Below are 18,603 nucleotides of genomic sequence, written 5' to 3' on the forward strand. Positions count from 1 at the left end.
CTAGAGGCAGCCAGCATTCCTTGACTTGGGTCTTTCTCATGTTACATCTCTCTCTGACCACAGCTGGGAAGGTTCTCTGCTTTTAAGGACCCTTGTGACTACACTGGGCCCACTTGGACAATCCAGGATAATCTCTGCATCTCAAGATCCATAGCCTTAATCATGTCTGGGAAGCCCCGTTGCTGTGTAATGTAACATGCACACAAGTTCCAGAGAATAGACCGTGGACATCTTGAGGTGGGGTGGGGCATTATCCTGCCTACCAGCGGAAACCCCTCTGAGCCTTGGTTTCCTTATCTGTAAAATGAGGATAATAATAGCACCCACCTCCTGAGATGGTTGTGAGAATTTAATGAATTAGTACAAGTGAATCATGTGCAGAGCATGCACCCTGTGCTGATATTACTTCTGGCCTCTGAGACAGCAGTGAGCAAAGCTGCTTCTTCCGGGTTGCAGCAACCTGCAGAAGTCACAGCTTCTTTAATACTGAATTTTTGTTCAGAAAGGTAGGAAAATGTTACTAGGAAAAAAATTAACATTAACTCACGCGGCTTGGATATCTTACCCCGGGGAGCTCTGTGATCTCTTGCCACAGGACAGAACCCAAGGGCAAATAACAGTCATTCTGTGAATAACAGAAACTCATATTTTATTGATCTGAAATCATAGAGATGAAGTTTGCAAAAAAAAGTCACATATGATTTTTTAGACTGATAGCTACCACCATCCCCCCCCCCCCCCCGCCAAAAAAATAATCGGCATGCTAACAGGTTAAGCTAACATGCTCTATGCCTTGGTGCAGGAATGGCTTCCTTCCTCCCAGCCACAAATACCATGATCCCAAAGCCTGCTGGGAGCTGTCTGTAACTGTGTCACATGAGAAATGGACTCCTCTGGTTGAGGGGAGACCAAGCTGAGAGGGATGGCTTTGGTTTTGATGGCAGCTCTCGGGAAGGTGAAAAGATAGGAGTTGAAAAGATTCTGTAGCACAACCTGATTAAATTAAAGGTCTGGCAAATAAGTCCTATAAGAAAAAGTTAAAATAATTGGTTTCATTTGCCAAGAAAAGACAAGACTAAGGGATGAGTTATTCTTCCATATTAGATGAAAATGTTTTAAGTGAGAAAGATATGGTCCTGCTGCTTTCCATATCCACAGAGGATTAAAGGGAGAAACAAAGCAATGGGTTAAAGCTTGAGTTGGAACAGGAGACATTTGTGTTTATTTAGAAAAGGCTCCATGAGTAAAATGAAATCCTGAAAGTAGTGAAGTCCCCAACTCTCATCATTTTTAAGAAAAAAAAAAAAAAAAACTAGTGCCAATATTTTTATGTGTCCAATGTAAACATTCATATTAAATTTCAGTCCAGAGATGCTGTCACTTTGGGGGGAAGAAAAGAGCTTTGCTTCAGATATCTTGTTGTGGTTGATCAGTCGCTAAGTCATATCTGACTCTTCGTGACCTCATGGGCTGCAGCACTCCAGGTTTCCCTGCCCTTCACTATCTCCCTGAGTTTGCTCAAATTGTGTCAGTGATGCCATCCAACCATCTCATTCTCTGTCACCCCCTTTTCCTCCTGCTCTCAATCTTTCCCAGCCTCATGGTCTTTTCAGTGAGTCAGCTCTTCGCATCAGGTGGCCAACTATTGGCGCTTCAACATCAGTCCTTCCAATGAATATTCTGGATTTATTTCCTTTAGGATTGACTGATTTGATCTCCTTGTTGTCCAAGGGAATCCCAAGAGTCCTCTCCAACACCACAGCTCAAAAGCATCAATTCTTCAGTACTCAGCCACCTTTATGATCCGGCTGTCATACTGGTACATGACTACTGGAAAAACCATAGCTTTGACTGTAAGCACCTTTGTTGGCAAAGTGATGTCTCTGCTTTTTAATATGCTGTCTAGTTTTGTCATAGCTTTCCTTCCAAGGAGCGGTCACCATTCACAGTGATTTTGGGGCCACAGAAGATAAAAGTCTGTCACTGTTTCCACTTTTTCCCCATCTATTTGCCATGAAGTGATGGGACAGGATGCCATGATCTTAGCTTTTTGAATGTTGAGTTTTAAGCCAGTTTTTTCACTCTCTTCTTTCAACCTCCTCAAGAGGCTATTTAGCTCCTCTTCAGTTTCTCCCATTAGAGTGGTATCATCTGCATATCTGAGGTTGTTGATATTTCTCCTGGCAGTCTTGATTCCAACTTGTGCTTCACCCAGCCTGGCATTTCACATGATGTACTCTGCATATAAGTTAAATAAGCAGGATGACAATATACAGCCTTGATGAACTTCTTTCCCAATTTTGAACCAGTCCATTGTTCCATGTCTGGTTCTGTTACTTCTTGATGTACATACAGGTCTCTAAGAAGACAGGTAAGGTGGTCTGGTAGTCCCATCTCTTTAAAAATTTTCCACAGTTTGCTGTGATCCACACATAGTCAGTGAAGGTAGATGTTTTTCTAGAATTCCCTTGCTTTCTTTATGACCCAATGGATGATGGCAATTTAATTTCTGGTTCCTCTGCCTTTTCTAAATCCAGCTTGTACATATGGAAGTTCTTGATTCACTTATTGCTGAAACTTAGCTTGAAGGATTTTGACCATTGCCTTTCTAGCATGTGACATGAGTGTAATTGTACGGGTAGCTTGAACATTCTTTGGCATTGGCCTTCTTCGGGATTAGAATGAAAACTGACCTTTCCTAGTCCTGTGGCCACTGCTGAGTTTTCCAAATTTCCTGACATATTGAGTGCAGCACTTTAACAGCATCATCTTTAAGGAATAGTTCAGCTGGAATTCCATCACCTCCACTAGCTTTGTTCCTAGTAATACTTCCTAAGGCCCACTTGACTTCATGCTCCAGGATGCTCTAGGTGAGTGACCACACCATCATGACTATCTGGTTCATTAAGATCTTTTTTGTATAGTTCTATGTATTCTTGCCCCCTCTTAATCTCTTCTGCTTCTGTTAAGTCTTTGCCATTTCTGTCTTTTATTGTGCCATCCTTGCATTGTTCCCTTGGTATCTCTAATTTTCTTGAAGCGATTTCTAGTCCTTCCCATTCTGTTGTTTTCCTCTATTTCTTTGCATTGTTCACTTAAGAAGTCTTTCTTCTCTCTCCTTGCTACTCTCTGGAACTCTGCATTCAGTAGGGTATATCTTTCCATTTCTTCTTTGCCTTTTACTTCTCTTCTTTTCTCAGGTGTTTGTAAGGTCTTCTCAGACAAATTTTGGGTTATCTTAAGGACCTCAAAAAAGAAAAAAAAACTAAAAAATAAAATTGAGGGTTCAAAAGTACACTCATTTTCTTAAAGGAAGGAAAATTTTAAACATTCAGTCAATTAATACTTATTGAATACTCAGTTTATTAGACATTCAGTTCAGTTCAGTTCAGTCACTCAGTCGTGTCCGACTCTTTGCGACCCCATGAATTGCAGCATGCCAGGCCTCCCTGTCCATCACCAACTCCCAGAGTTCACTCAGATTCACGTCCATCGAGTCAGTGATGCCATCCAGCCATCTCATCCTCTGTCATCCCCTTCTCCTCCTGCCCCCAATCCTTCCCAGCATCAGAGTCTTTTCCAATGAGTCAACTCTTCCCATGAGGTGGCCAAAGTACTGGAGTTTCAGCTTTAGCATCATTGCTTCCAAAGAAATCCCAGGGCTGATCTCCTTCAGAATGGACTGGTTGGATCTCCTTGCAGTCCAAGGAACTCTCAAGAGTCTCCTCCAACATCACAGTTCAAAAGCATCAATTCTTCAGTGCTCAGCCTTCTTCACAGTCCAACTCTCACATCCATACATGACCACTGGAAAAACCATAGCCTTGACTAGATGGACCTTAGTCGTCAAAGTAATGTCTCTGCTTTTGAATATACTATCTAGGTTGGTCATAACTTTTCTTCCAAGGTCTGCTTTTTGGCAAACTGTTGATAATAAATTTGATGTGTAACTGACTCACTAATTCTAAAAATACTTATTGAGTGACTAACTGAGTGCCAGGCACTGGAGGCAGTAAAGGTTCCTGTTCTTACAGAGCTGATGTGCTGGTGGGGACAGACAAGAAACGTAAACACGAGGACAGGTCATGGTTAAGACACTCTACAGTTGCCACCTGAAGTTGAGGTTGTGACAGGATGACTAGGTGCCTCTGTTAGAACAGAGTGATCTACGAAGACCTCTCCAAGGGTCTGAGTGACTAGGAGTCATTGTGCAAACAAAAGCTCAGGGAAAGCTCATTCCAAGCAGGGCAAACCGTCAATGCAAAGGCCCAAAGGCAGGAGCAGCGTGAGAACCACAGAGAACCAAAGTAGGGCAGTGGGGAAGCCGTTGTAGCTACTGCAGGTGGACCATCCATGAGCCAGCCATGCACGATGATGAGGACCCAGGAGTCTTAAGCAAGGAATGACTAGGTCTAATTTATATTTTTACTATATGTGTCGTCCTGGATGAATCTTATAATACACAGTGAAAAAAAGCAAATGAGTGAAGGCAAGTATATGACTCCACTTGTATAAACAACAAATGTGCCAAAATAAATGGTATCATTTGAGAATACATAGAAACATAATTAAAGAAAATGAATGGGAAACACAAAATTCAATGTAGTGCTTCCTGGGGAGGTCACAGAAGAAGGGGAGAGCAACTGTGAAGGGAAGACTTCACAGAGATTGATGGGTTCTAGTTCTCAGATTGGGTAGAGGGCATAGTGGTACTTGTCATAGTACTGTAAATACCTAATCTGTATATCAGACAAGTAATGAGTCTCTATGAATGAAATAGTTCATTATCCAAATTGCATTTTTAAGTGACTCCTCTTGTTGTTCAATGGCTGGATGATTAAGAGACAGGAGTCAAGTCAAAGACAAAGTAGAAGCTGTTGCAATAGTCAGAAAGGGTCGGGGGAGGGAGGGAAAGAGAGGACTTTTCAGCTTGTGCAACAGGGCACCTCCTAAGAGGGTGGAGGCTCAGGAGGAACAGACAGAGAAGCTAGGCAATCATGAATTAAGTGTTGGCCAAACCAGTGAAGAAAAAGTCCTGGTTTCCATACCGTCAGCTACCCCTTGGGCATAAGTAAAGTATTACAGATAGTGGTATATTATTTTTATAATAAGGGTCAAACTGTGTTTCCAGGGGCTTCCCTAGTGGTCCAGTGGCTGAGACTCTGCGCTTAGTGCAGGGGACGGAGTTCAGTCCCTGGTCAGGGATCTAGACCCCACTTGCTGCAATGAAAGATCCAGCATGCTGCCGCTAAGACCCCACACAGCCAAATAAATAAATTAAATATATTAAAAAAAAACACCTTGTTTCCAGAACCACAAAAAAAAAAAAAGTCTTCTAAATGTTGTACCATTGATTCTTTATTTTTGTTATCACTGGAATGAGCCATAACAATTCAACCTTGCTGATGGAGAGGGGGGAAAAAAGAGTTAAGTGCTGGGACTTCTCTGGCAGTCCAGTGGCTAAGACTCCACACTTCTACTGCACGGCATATGGGTTCCATCCCTGGTCAGGGAACTAAGATCCTACATGCCCCATGGTACAGCCCCTCCCCCTCACAAAGAGTTAAGTGTTGCCCATATTCATATGATATGGCTGTTGAACATGCCCGTGGGAATGTCTGGTCGACACCTGGGTAAATGAGACTGGAGCTGCAGGGAGAACTGGAGATCTAGAGCTGGGTGTCATTGCCGTGTAGGTGGTGGTAGAACTCTTGAGTCTGGGTGGCTGAGGCTCCTTATGTTGTTCTCATATATTTAGAATTGTCCTTGGGAACTCTGGTCACCCTCAACCCTCATATGATACTCATCGCAAAATCAAAAAGTGTGGCATTCTGAAGACTTTGTGTAGAATAATTTAAACTTTACTCTTCCTATTTCCCTTTCTAGATTTTAGAAATATTAGTTTTCTGCATTCTCCTGTATTTCCATAAAAGAAAAGGAATGAAACACATCGTGATTCTGCTAACCCTGGTGGCACTCCTAGGTAAGGATGTGTTTTATTTTCTAATTCTCTAATCTAGCCATGCTAAGTCATAAAGGAGTTTAGAGGAGAAATATCTGAGCATTCTGTTTTTTCTCATTGTTTCTACTTTTCAGTTCTGATCTATAGAAAGAAACTCTCAGTTACGCCAATTATACTTTGTATGTCCATTGCTACAATGGATATGTGTTTATTTTTTTAATATATTAAAGGAATTTTACTTCTTGATAATTCTCCCTGCTCTCTGACAATTTGAGGAGTTATTTTGCAGTAAGTAATTAAAGAAACAACTGAATCTACCCAATTGAAACCTTTATATCAGAAATGATCTATCAAAGCCTATCCTGTTTACATTTTTTAAGAAAATTTTAAAACATGGCTAATATGAAACACAAATGTGAGCAGTGTGATTTTCTTTTTTTGTTGTTATTTATTTTTGGCTGCATCATGCCTCTAGTTGAGGCATGCGGGATTTTTCATTGTGGTATGCAGGCTCAGAACACGTGGGTTGTCTAGCTGATGCCTGCAAGCTCAGGGGTTGAGGCACACGGGCTTAGCTGCCCCACGGTGTGTGGGATCTTATTCCCCAACCAGGGAATCGAACCCATGTCCCTTGCATCGGAAGGCAGATTCTTAACCACTGGACCACCAGGCACGTCAGTGATTTTCTTAAATACAACATTTCTCTCACTCACTACCCATTCCCTTTTTTCCAGATATACCTTATAAGATTTGAAAACTGATGCCTACATAAGCCCTCTCAATATTTTAAAACCTATTTTCCTTCCCCACTCCCCCGACTCTCTCTGTCTCTCTCTCATATATATATATCTCAACACTAGGAAATCTCACTAATCATTTGGGAAATTCCCTTTTTAAAGGTTTTATTTGTAATCCTCCCTTGCCTCTTCTTTGCCAGTAAGATGACCCATCTATCCTGTGTTGTCTGCCCTGACTTTGAATTGGAAGATTGGCATTTGTGGCAGTTACTTATAGAAACAAATTTACTCTAGAACACATTCAAGTATGCAGTTGATCAAAAGAACAGAAAAGAAACTTTGTTTTCTTCCAAATTACCAGACAGGGCGAACAAAAGCAAGCTGAGAAGATGTACATTACCCAGAAAATATTGAAAATAAAGGGAATTTTAAATTTTCTTGAAAAAAATGAAGTAACAGAATTAAGACCATACATATCAGCTTTGATCATAAAAATAAATGGGCTAAGTTTACCAAGTGAAAAAGAAAGATTTCCAAATCGGACTTCAGAAAAATTCCCCTATTGATTTTGAAAAAGATTCTAAAATTGGATTCAGCCCATTTGCTCTGGTTCAGCTCCATAAGGGTTATTGAAATAGCATCCTGATTGGCCCTTGCTGGTTGTGAAATATTTTGACTTCATATATAATTTCATCTAAAGCAAGGTAACTCAGATTGGAAGTAAAAGAAAGCAGAAGGTTGTGAGATTACCATGTAAGTTAAAATCAAGGCAGAAGCGCTAAGTGCAGTGGAGGATCCAGGAGGCACCCCCTCTTGGTTCAAGTGTACTCAGTTGCGTCTGGCTGTTTGCGACCCTGTGGACTGCAGCCCGCCAGGCTCCTCTGTCCACGGGATTCTCCAGGCAAGAACACTGGAGTAGGCTGCCATGTCCTCCTCTTGGGGATCTTCCCGACCCAGGGATCAAATCCACGTCTCCTAAATTGCAGGAGGATTCTTAACCCTCTGAGCTGCCTGGGAAGCCCAATCAGGGTAGAACTGGAACTTAGAAGGGGAGGCCCTAGGGGACTGAGGCCTTCAGTAGACTGGGCAGCAGCTATTTCAGAAAGTACATTAACAGAAATATAAGTAGAATATTGCTCTTAGCTCATGGAAATAAGTAGACAGAAAAATATGTAAAATTAGAGAAACTGAATGCTTAATTTTGATCTGGCAGTTCTGTTGTTGAACTCTAAATCCAGAAAGCAGAGAATACACCTTCTTTCAAGGGCCTGTGTAACATTTACAAAAGCTGATCTTATAATTGGCCACAAAGAAATTTTTGATAAATTCCAGGAAGTTGAAATAGTACAGACCACATTTTCAGATCACAGTGAAAGAAAAGCCGAAAATAATAACAAAAATAGAAACCAGTAGAGCCATACCACCTGGGAATGTTAAACACTACACTTAAACTGCAGCTGGGCTGAAGCAGAAACCTCAATTTCATTACAACATTTATTTCTTAAATTATTGTGAAAACAATATTAAACCTATAGTTTATGACTAATGCTGTATTCAGAAGGAAATTCATGGCTTTAAATGTAAGTCAGTTAAGCACTCAACTCAAGAAATCAGGGGAGGGCTTCCCTGGTGACCCAGTGGTTTGGCATTCTCCTTGCAAAGCAGGGGGTGCTGGTTCAATCCCTGGTGGGGAAAGATCCCACATGTCGTGGGGCAACTAAACCCATGAACCACAACCATTAAGCCCACGCTAGAGGCATCAAGTCACAACTGCTGAGCTCACGTGCACAACTACTGAAGCCGTGTGCCTAGAGCCCAGGCCCTACAACAAGAGAAGCCACTGCAATATGACGCAGCTGTAAAACAGCCTCCGCTGGCCACGACTGGAGAAAGCCTGAGAACAGCAACGGAGAGCCAGCGCAGCCAGGAGTTCAATAAATAAATTAGTAAGAAGTCAGGGAGAAAGCCCCGAAATAAAGCTGAGGCCAGCAGAAAAGATCGATTAATAAAGGTAAAGGCAAATGTTAATGAAATAGAAAACAATGGACAGGTAAATAAGCCCAAGAATCAGTTCTGGTGGAAAACTAGGCATAAACTGAGAAGGCTGACTTTCAAACATGGCTCAGTGTAATGTCGGGCAAAAAATGGTACTGTTATAATGATGAAAGTAACACATATCTATTGTTGAGAATTAAGAAAACAGAGAAAGATACCAAGAAAATATAAAATGTTTTCATGTAAAACATAAAAATCCATGTAGTTGAGCACTGCAGCATGACATGATGGAAGTGTGTCTGTTCCCCTGTAGAAGATAGTTTGCCAATAGATTTCAGAAGAACAGTAATTGTTGCCCTTTAAGTGTTTTCCTACAGATACTGGAAGAATGATATACAAAGATTTGTATTCAAAGATATTCATCACAGCTTCATTTTTAATACCAAAAAAAATGGATACAATCTAAATATCCAAGAACATGGAATTACCAAAATATAGTATACATTTGTACAAAGGCATACTCTCCAGCCAATAAAAATCACGTGTTAGAAGAATACTTACTGGCACAGAAAATACTTAATGGCAATGGAAAACAGGTTCCTAAGTAATATATATTGTATGGTTCACATGTTATGATATATTTGTGCTTAGCAATAGAAAAATAACTACAAGTCTCAAATGTTAAAAATGATCTGAGGATGACTGTTGAGATGGCAGGTGATTTTTATTTTTCTTTCTAGACTTCTCTGTATCTTCCTTTTTTCTTTGAATGAGCATGTATACTTTTATAGTTTGAAAAAATGAGTTTAAAGTTTATTCATAATCCTAGTGCCTAGAGATAATCACTGATAGTATCTTGATGTAGTTTCTTCATTTTTTTTTCTGGGCATATGTAAGTACTTTCTATTTTTATATCTACAGCATTAGAATGATACTGCACTACAATTCGGTATTCCCACCCATCCTCATTAACCATGCTCCCCAGCCACTACCCTCTCTCATTTAGAACTCAACACCAGCCTAGAAATAACTTGGAGAGTTACAATAAACAGTGATTAATCCGGGGGCGATGGTGCATGCTTTGAAAATATAATGATTAATTCTAGCAACTGATAGTTGGTTTTGCTAAAGAATTGTTTTTGTTTTGTATTTAAGTATAATTTAACATCAGATGGTGACTGAATTAGGTGGCCTTTACAATTCTGAGGTTCTGAGAGGAAGGAACAGTGTGTTCAACTCTTTCTCGGTTAATGATCTGTTTGGGAAACCTGGCTCTTCGGACCACAAGCCCCTCACCGCAGCATGCTCTAGCTTCAAGCCGAGTGTTTAAGAGGAAATCTAGGGCCCTCAAGAGCTAACCTTATAAACTGAAACCATCAAGTGGCATACATGTCTATAGATATTGTAAATTTCTGGATTAGCTAAAGTATGACTATTTTCATAATCTATAGAAAATATGTAAAATGATTGGGTCGAAAATGTTTAAGGTGAAGACAGGCCCAGCTGTAAGGGCCTCTTTGTTTAGACAGAGGGTTTATTTTTAGAATTTATCACCTGGTCTCTTCTGTTAATCATGACTTTTAACAGAGAGAAAATGCCTGATTTGGAAGTATGCCCTGGTACCCTTCAAGTCAAAGTATAGTTTTAGTTTTTTGACAATTAGGCTTTTTCTAGTTGGCCACCACCTGTTATTTTAAACACTGTATACACAGACACTCACACTCTCACACACACACACACACACACACACATACATATACTTTTCAAGAGCTAAAAGGAATAAAGCTCAGATATATTATGCCCAAGTAAATCAAAGGTAGTATTTCTTCATCACATTGCCTTTGACTTATAGATATTTGATATCAGGTAAAAATTATTTTTAAGCTTTCTGTGGGTTTCAGCTAAATTGTAGAATTATATGCAACAGTAATTTCAAGGGACCTAAGACAAAAGCCGGGAGAAATATCAATAACCTCAGATATGCAGATGACACCACCCTTATGGCAGAAAGTGAAGAGAAACTAAAAAGCCTCTTGATGAAAGTGAAAGAGGAGAGTGAAAAAGTTGGCTTAAAGCTCAACGTTCAGAAAACTAAGATCATGACATCTGGTCCCATCATTTCATGGGAAATAGATGGGGAAACAGTGGAAACAGTATCAGACTTTATTTTGGGGAGCTCTAAAATCACTGCAGATGGTGATTGCAGCCATGAAATTAAAAGACACTTACTCCTTGAAAGGAAAGTTATAACCAACCTAGATAGCATATTAAAAAGCAGAGACATTACTTTGCCAACAAAGGTCTGTCTAGTCAAGGCTATGGTTTTTCCAGTGGTCATGTATGGATATGAGAGTTGGACTGTGAAGAAAGCTGAGCATAGAAGAATTGATGCTTTTGAACTGTGGTGTTGGAGAAGACTCTTGAGAGTCCATTGGACTGCAAGGACATCCAACCAGTCCATCCTAAAGGAGATCAGTCCTGGGTTTTCATTGGAAGGACTGATGCCAAAGCTGAAACTCCAGTACTTTGGCCACCTCATGTGAAGAGTTGACTCATTGGAAAAGACTCTGATGCTGGGAGGGATTGAGGGCAGGAGGAGAAGGGGACGACAGAGGATGAGATGGCTGGATGGCATCACTGACTCGATGGACGTGAGTGTGAGTGAACTCTGGGAGATGGTGATGGACAGAGAGGCCTGGTGTGCTGCGATTCATGGGGTTGCAAAGAGTTGGACACGACTGAGCGACCGAACTGAACCAAAGACAAAAAGAGAACACTTTCTTCTTCCTGCAGAAAAACTATGTTTCCAGAAAATGCTTCCTTGCTATCATATTGATTGAACCTCATCAAGTCACTTTTTCTTGATTGATATTTGGAACCTATGGTCTCATAGAGATAGGTTTCTCTTCAACGTGGAAAATAAATGGACATTGCTTATGTAAATCTTAGACTTCTGGTTGACTCTGAGAAATGAATACTCAGCTCTGTGCTGTACTGTGTGTCTTGTCTGTCAAAGAATATTTTTAGTGAAACTTCCAAGCCTTTACTAACAAAAGGGTTCAACAAGCATGGTTGTACAGTAGAATACAATGCAACATTGTAAGGCAATTATCTTCCAATTAAAAAATTAAGAGAAGGTTTAATAAAAGGGCTCACGTGTAGACTTCAGTGCAGCTCTTAATAAAGTCACTGAGTGAGTTGCTTTTCACCTTCTAGTCTTCTTATCTATTTGGCTTGCAGTCTTTTCAGTATAGTTTCGTGGTTATTTTCCCATTAACGTCACATGGGCAGTCTGCCTTTTCTTATCTCCTCCCTTCATTGTTTTTCTCCTTTCTGTTTACTAGTAATTATAACCTCCGCAGCATCCTTTCAACAGTGAGAGCTGGAAAATAAGCATCTTGCTCCAAAGATAAGAAGCACATTGATTTAAGGAAATGGAAAGCCCAGCAGAGCTTGAGCAACAAGGCTACTGCTTGGCCTGCGTCTCGTTCCTCCCTACACCTCTCATAGCAGTCTTCATTCTTAAAGCATACCAGGAGTATTTACTACTCGACCATATAAATTTAAGATATTTATTTGCAGTTCTCTCTCAATTATGAATTTTATTTGTGTTTTGTGTTTTCTTTTTCAGCCTCGGTGACTGTTATTTCCGTAAAAGCCGTCTCAGGCATGATCACTTTTTCTGTGACGGATAAAATGCAACTAACTTATCCCATCTTCTATATCATGTGTATCATCATGATTGCATCTTGTGTTTTCCAAGTCAAGTAAGTTAGCTCCTGCACACTCACTGATCTTTCAACATTCCTGTGCTTCTCTGAGCAGTAATTCGTATTGGCTTCAGATGATAATTAAAATTAGCTGCAACTGATTTCTAAGGGTGAGGGGTCTAAGCTTATCCTCAGCCAATATGCCTGGCTTTATACTTCACATCCAATAAGTTTTGGGGAAGCATTGCCTCCACATTTTGTGAGTTCTAAAGTGTGGCCCTAATCCAGCTAAGTGCACTTTGATACTTTCCTGATGCTCTTCTGCTTGTAATTAATATCCATCGTACACAGGTTGTCATTAGCAATAAATCAAAGGGGCAGGTCCACATCGAGGATTTCATTCTAAATATGGAAAATGCATGAACCCTTCACCTTCATCTCTTAGCTCATTCTCATTAATTGCCCAGAGATGGACAAAACCAGACGTTTGGCTGGGAGGGAAATCCTTTCTCCAAAACTTTGCATCTTTAGCCAGAATTTTCTTTGCACCCATGGGATTGCAGAATGATTGTTTTATGTTTCTCTTGGGGCCTCACAGTGGCAACATGGAAAATTTCTAATTTCTGCTCTGCTCTTCCCTCACCTCCATCGGCTCCAATTACTTCCCGTCCATTTCACATTGTGATTTTGCTTTCAGCTGCTCGATTATCCTGAGTCTGCCCCCTAAGTTTTTTGTTTACTCTGAAGTGCTATGCAAGCGCACCAGCCGGGAAATCAGAGCCCAAACCTCAAAGAGAGTGGTTCCTGCCTTAAGGTGCTGGAAGTCAAGTCTAATTGTTATGGGTTGACTATGGACCCTGTTACAAGGAGTGTGTTACTGGAGAACTCCAATGTCCTGTCACTGTTTTGTATGTCATAAACAAACTGTTTCTTTCATTTGTTTATAAGATCAAGCGTGTTTCTATTACTTGCGTCTTGCTATTTTGCTTCATCTCCCTTCTTCTGAATTAATCAGTACTGTTATAATAGCTTTCAGAATTGAGTGATTAGCATCCTTAGCTTGAAACTCTTGCTTCATGAATTTAAAAGCCAGATACAACTGAAGGTAAACTACATTCCTGTCTCCTTTGTTTCAGTCCCCACAACCTTCACACTAGAACTCTGTGACCGCAGTAGGACTGTGCAACCGTGGTTCTCAGCCCTGCCTGCCCATTACAATTATATTGCCCAGGAGGTTTGTTTGTACATGTATGTATATACTTACATGCCTGTATACATGCATATGTGTGTACTCCTGCATGCATGTATACACACACACACACCCACAAAGGAGCACTTGGGTTCTACCCACAAATTTTATCTCCCAATTGCTCTAGAATACAACCTAAGCATTAGTGCTGTTTTGAGTGTCCAGGTGATACCAATCTGGTGCACTGCTTTGGAAAAGGTGTAGTCCCTGGCAAGGCCACAGCTTGCCATTGTGGGAGCCTGAACCCTGTTGGCAACCAGAGTGGGAAGCCAAGCTCCCACATGTGCTCTGCAGCTGGAGGGCTGAGCATTGTTTTTGAAACCTTAAACATTCCTTTGCTTCTCCATCTTCTCTCTTGGCACGTGGCATGTCAAGGGATAGCTAGACCATTCCCCAGATATGATATTTAACAGATTCTAGGGTCTATCCTAATGAATCAGCCCCAGTGTGATACCGGTCCAGCAGCTTGAATCGCTTCCAACTCAAACTTCTGTGGCCTCCAAAGATGATTAATTGCTTTTCATTGTTACTGTTGTTGGTTTAAACAGACCGTAAAACCTGACATCTGATCTCATACATCAGATGCATGTAAGCTATGACTGCTGATTGGAAATGCCCTTTCACTGCACTTCCTTTCTCTTTGTAGTCGCAGCTAAAGAACATGCATTTCTCATTGTTATTGTTAACTTATTGTTGAGCATCTCATAAAGACAGAGCTTCAGTACGTGTCTTCTGCTCTAGGCTCCTGAATCAAGCCACAAAACTCTACAACACAGCAATGGTGGTGCCTGTTAACCACATTTTCTTTACCATCAGTGCCATTATCGCAGGTGAGTTTGGGCCTTCTACACTTAGGTGACTCTACCCCTACAACAAGGGTAAATGAAGTCTTGCTCAGAGTAATAAGGAGATCAAAGAATCTTTGGTTAGAGGGGATAAATAGCCCAAATCCTCCTAGCCACCACCCAGTGTCTGACTTTCTTTCACAGCATCTTCTAGGAGAGGTTATCCTACTTGCGTGAATGTTCCCCAGAGCTCTCTGCCCCCCGGAGGCAGCTCAGTCCCAGTGTGAATCACTTGAATTATTTGGAGAGCTCTAATCATTAGAAATATCACCTTGTATTGGGGCTGAAATTAGCCTCCCTGTGAATTCAAGATGCTCCTCTTAGTCCTGCTTTCTGGAGTTTTCTCTGTCAGTCCTTCTGATAATCAGAGCAGCAGAAAGGTCCTCTTGTGTCCTGTCTCTGGGTCAGACATCCCCAGTTCCATGACTCTTCTCTCCCTGGCCCTCACCTCCTGAATCAGAGTGGGGTCCTAAAGTAAATCCAGTGCTGCCCAGAAGGCCAGACAGATGAGAGCAGGAGCTATTGCCTATGCAGTTATGGCCTCTGTTTTTCTACTATTGCACTTCTTTTCTTTCTATGGACAAGAATGTCCATAGAAATGTCTAAATATGTTAGACACAATACTATTACAAAAACATAAGTCCGAAACTTGGTCCAAACAAAAATACAGTAGATTCAGGAATGTCACTCCTAAGTTTGGCACTAGTATGCCCTAGCTCTTTAGCTTATTGGCTGTATTTTCTACCTGGTTGTATTGGGACTTCATTTCCTCATGCAAAATTTATGCATTTTGGAGGTAATGAGGGATTATTTTTACCTAATGGATATGTCCTTTTTATTTCATGGCAAACAGTGTTCCTGCCAATGGGAAAATTTTAAATGTAATTAACTTTTCATTTCCCAAAATTGAACCTTACTTTTAAAGAGAAAGGTTATAAGACATCTGAAGACGTCTAATTTTTTTTTGCATTTTTGACAAAAGAAAGTAACAAAAGACTGTATATTTATGTGCCCTGGAATTATTGATAAAGGAAAAAAGCAAGGCCAAAAACAGTTAGAAGCATGACATACAACATAATAGTTAAAATTACTGTGCTAAAGATGTGTAAAACATATAGTACCCCTGAAAGGAAAGTTTTGTGAGAGGATCAACAGGGCAGAATCTGAATACATAGCACACCGATGAGTACTTAGCACACACTCACACAATCGATGAGTCAAGGAAGCTGGAACTTTCCAGGAGTAATAACAGTTCATCTGATGTTACTAAAGTACGAAATGGAGGTGAAGCTTCTTGACTTACTTCTCCTCTTTGCCTCCGTCAAAAAGTATAGCTTAAAATTAAAGTGAGATGCCGTATTTTTGTCTGCTAAATTAGTAAAGCTTTTGTTTCGTTCTTTTTATTACAATAAGCAATGCTGGCACGGCTAAAGTGTTGCAGGCACTCTTGTGGAGTCGGGTACCAGGGTACCACCTTCCTAGAACTGAGTTTCATAGTTTTTGTCAAGAGCCTTAAAAATGTCTCTCCTCTTTGATCCTGCAACTCAAAAACAAAAAACAACCCAATTAAAAAATGGGCAAAGGACTTGAGACATTTCTTCAGAGATGTCCAACTGGCCGACAAGTACATGGAAAAATGCTCAACATCCCTAATCATTAGGGAAATTCAAATGGAAACCACAAATCACCACACATCCATTAGGATGGCTACTAGCAAAAACAAAACAAAAACATAAAATAGCAAGTGTTGGCAAGCACATGAAGAAATCGGAACCCTTGTACACTGTTAGTGGGAACGTAGCATGGTGCAGCCACTATGGGAGACTCGGTGGCAGTCCCTCAAAAAATTAAATATGGAATTACCATGTGATCCAACAAGTCTACCGCTGGGTGTATGTCCAAAAGAATCGAAAGCAGGGACTCAAACAGATATTTGTACACCTAGGTTCATAACAGCATTATTCACAGTAGCCAGATGGCAGAAGCAACCTAAATTGACAAATGCATGGATAAAGAAAATGTGGTATATACATACAGAGGAATATTATTTGGCCATCAGAAAGGAAGGGACTTTGATACATGCCACAACGCAGGTGAACCTTAAAAAGGACATTATCTAACTGAAACAAGCCAGTCATGAAATGCCAAATGCTGTATGATTCTACTTATATGAGGTGTCCAGAGCAGTCAAACTTACGGAAATGGAAAGTGGAGTGGTGATTGCCAAGGGCTGGGGGAGGGGGATCTGTTTAATGAGTATAGAGTTTGTTTTATAAGATTAAAAAGTTCTGAAAATTGGCTGCACTCCAGTGTGAATACAGTTGGCCCTCTATATCCACATTTCTGCATCTGTGGATACCACCAATAGTAGATAGACTATATCCCCTCCCCCCCAAATTCCAGAATATTCCAGAAAGCAAAAATTTAATTTGCCAAGTGATAGCAACTATTTGCGTAGCATTTATATTGTATCAGGTATTATAAGTGATCTAGAGATGATTTAAAATATTTGTGGAGAATCTGTATAGTTCAGTTCATTCACTCAGTCATGTCCGACTCTTTGTGACCCCATGAATTGCAGCACACCAGGCCTCCCTGTCCATCACCAGCTCCTGGAGTTCACCCAAACCCATGTTCATTGAGTTGGTGATGCCATCCAACCATCTCATCCTCTGTTATCCCCTTCTCCTCCTGCCCTCAATCTTTCCCAGCATCAGGGTCTTTTCAAATGAGTCAGCTCTTCTCATCAGGTGGCCAAAGTATTGGAGATTCAGCTTCAAAATCAGTCCTACCAATGAACACCCAGGACTGATCTCCTTTAGGATGGACTGGTTGGATCTCCTTGCAGTCCAAGGGACTCTCAAGAATCTTCTCCAACACCACAGTTGAAAAGCATCAATTCTTCACAGTGGAAATGAGAAATAGATTTAAGGGACTAGATCTGACAGACAGAGTGCCTGATGAACTATGGATGGAGGTTCATGACATTGTACAGGAGATAGGAGTCAAGACCATTCCCAAGAAAAAGAAATGCAAAACAGCAAAATGGCTGTTGAGGAGGCCTTACAAATAGCTGTGAAAAGAAGGGAAGCAAAAAGCAAAGGAGAAAAGGAAAGATATACCCATTTGAATGCAGAGTTCCAAAGAATAGCAAGGAGAGATAAGAAAGCCTTCCTCAGTGATCAATACAAAGAAATAGAGGAAACAATAGAATGGGAAAGACTAGAGATCTCTTCAAGATAATTAGAAATACCAAGGGAACATTTCATGCAAAGATGGGCTCAATAAAGGACAGAATTGGTAGGGACCTAACAGAAGCAGAAGATATTAAGAAGAGGTGGCACAAATACACAGAACTGTACAAAAAAGATCTTCATCACCCAGATAATCACGATGGTGTGCTCACTCACCTAAAGCCAGACATCCTGGAATGTGAAGTCAAGTAGGCCTTAGAAAGCTTCACTACAAACAAAGCTAGTGGAGGTGATGGAATTCTAGTTGAGCTATTTCAAATCCTGAAAGATGATGCTGTCAACGTGCTGCACTCAGTATGCCAGCAAATTTGGAAAACTCAGCAGTGGCCGCAGGACTGGGAAAGGTCAGTTTTCATTCCAATCCCAAAGAAAGGCAATGCCAAAGAATGCTCAAACTACCGCACAATTGCACTCATCTCACATGCTAGTAAAGTAATGCTCAAAATTTCTCCAAGCCAGGCTTCAGCAATACATGAACCGTGAAATTCCAGGTGTTCAAGGTGGTTTTAGAAAAGGCAGAGGAACCAGAGATCAAGTTGCCAACATCCGCTGGATCATGGAAAAAGCAAGAGAGTTCCAGAAAAACATCTATTTCTGCTTTATTGACTATGCCAAAGCCTTTGACTGTGTGGATCACAATAAACTGTGGAAAATTCTGAAAGAGATGGGAATACCAGACCATCTGACCTGCCTCCTGAGAAATCTGTATGCAGGTCAGGAAGCAACAGTTAGAACTGGACATGGAACAACAGACTGGTTCCAAATAGGAAAAGGAGTACATCAAGGCTGTATATTGTCACCCTGCTTATTTAACTTATATACAGAGTACATCATGAGAAATGCTGGGCTGG

The 18,603-nt window shown here is 40.8% G+C and overlaps 1 protein-coding gene across 2 annotated transcripts in view; it reads left to right on the forward strand.

Moving 5' to 3' along the window:
* The window catches only part of NIPAL2 (NIPA like domain containing 2), an 86,096-nt gene that overhangs the window by 58,212 nt on the left and 9,281 nt on the right, over window positions 1-18,603 (forward strand). Inside the window, exons 6-8 of one of the 2 annotated variants that reach the window (XM_069600535.1) lie at window positions 5,887-5,983; window positions 12,326-12,461; window positions 14,395-14,483. In XM_069600535.1, coding sequence (XP_069456636.1) covers window positions 5,887-5,983; window positions 12,326-12,461; window positions 14,395-14,483 — 322 coding nt within the window. The remainder of the gene's footprint in view (window positions 1-5,886; window positions 5,984-12,325; window positions 12,462-14,394; window positions 14,484-18,603) is intronic. The other variant, XM_069600536.1, reaches the window with a different exon arrangement.

Source organism: Ovis canadensis, chromosome 9 (assembly GCF_042477335.2).
Source record: "Ovis canadensis isolate MfBH-ARS-UI-01 breed Bighorn chromosome 9, ARS-UI_OviCan_v2, whole genome shotgun sequence".
In the NCBI taxonomy this organism is placed as follows: domain Eukaryota; kingdom Metazoa; phylum Chordata; class Mammalia; order Artiodactyla; family Bovidae; genus Ovis; species Ovis canadensis.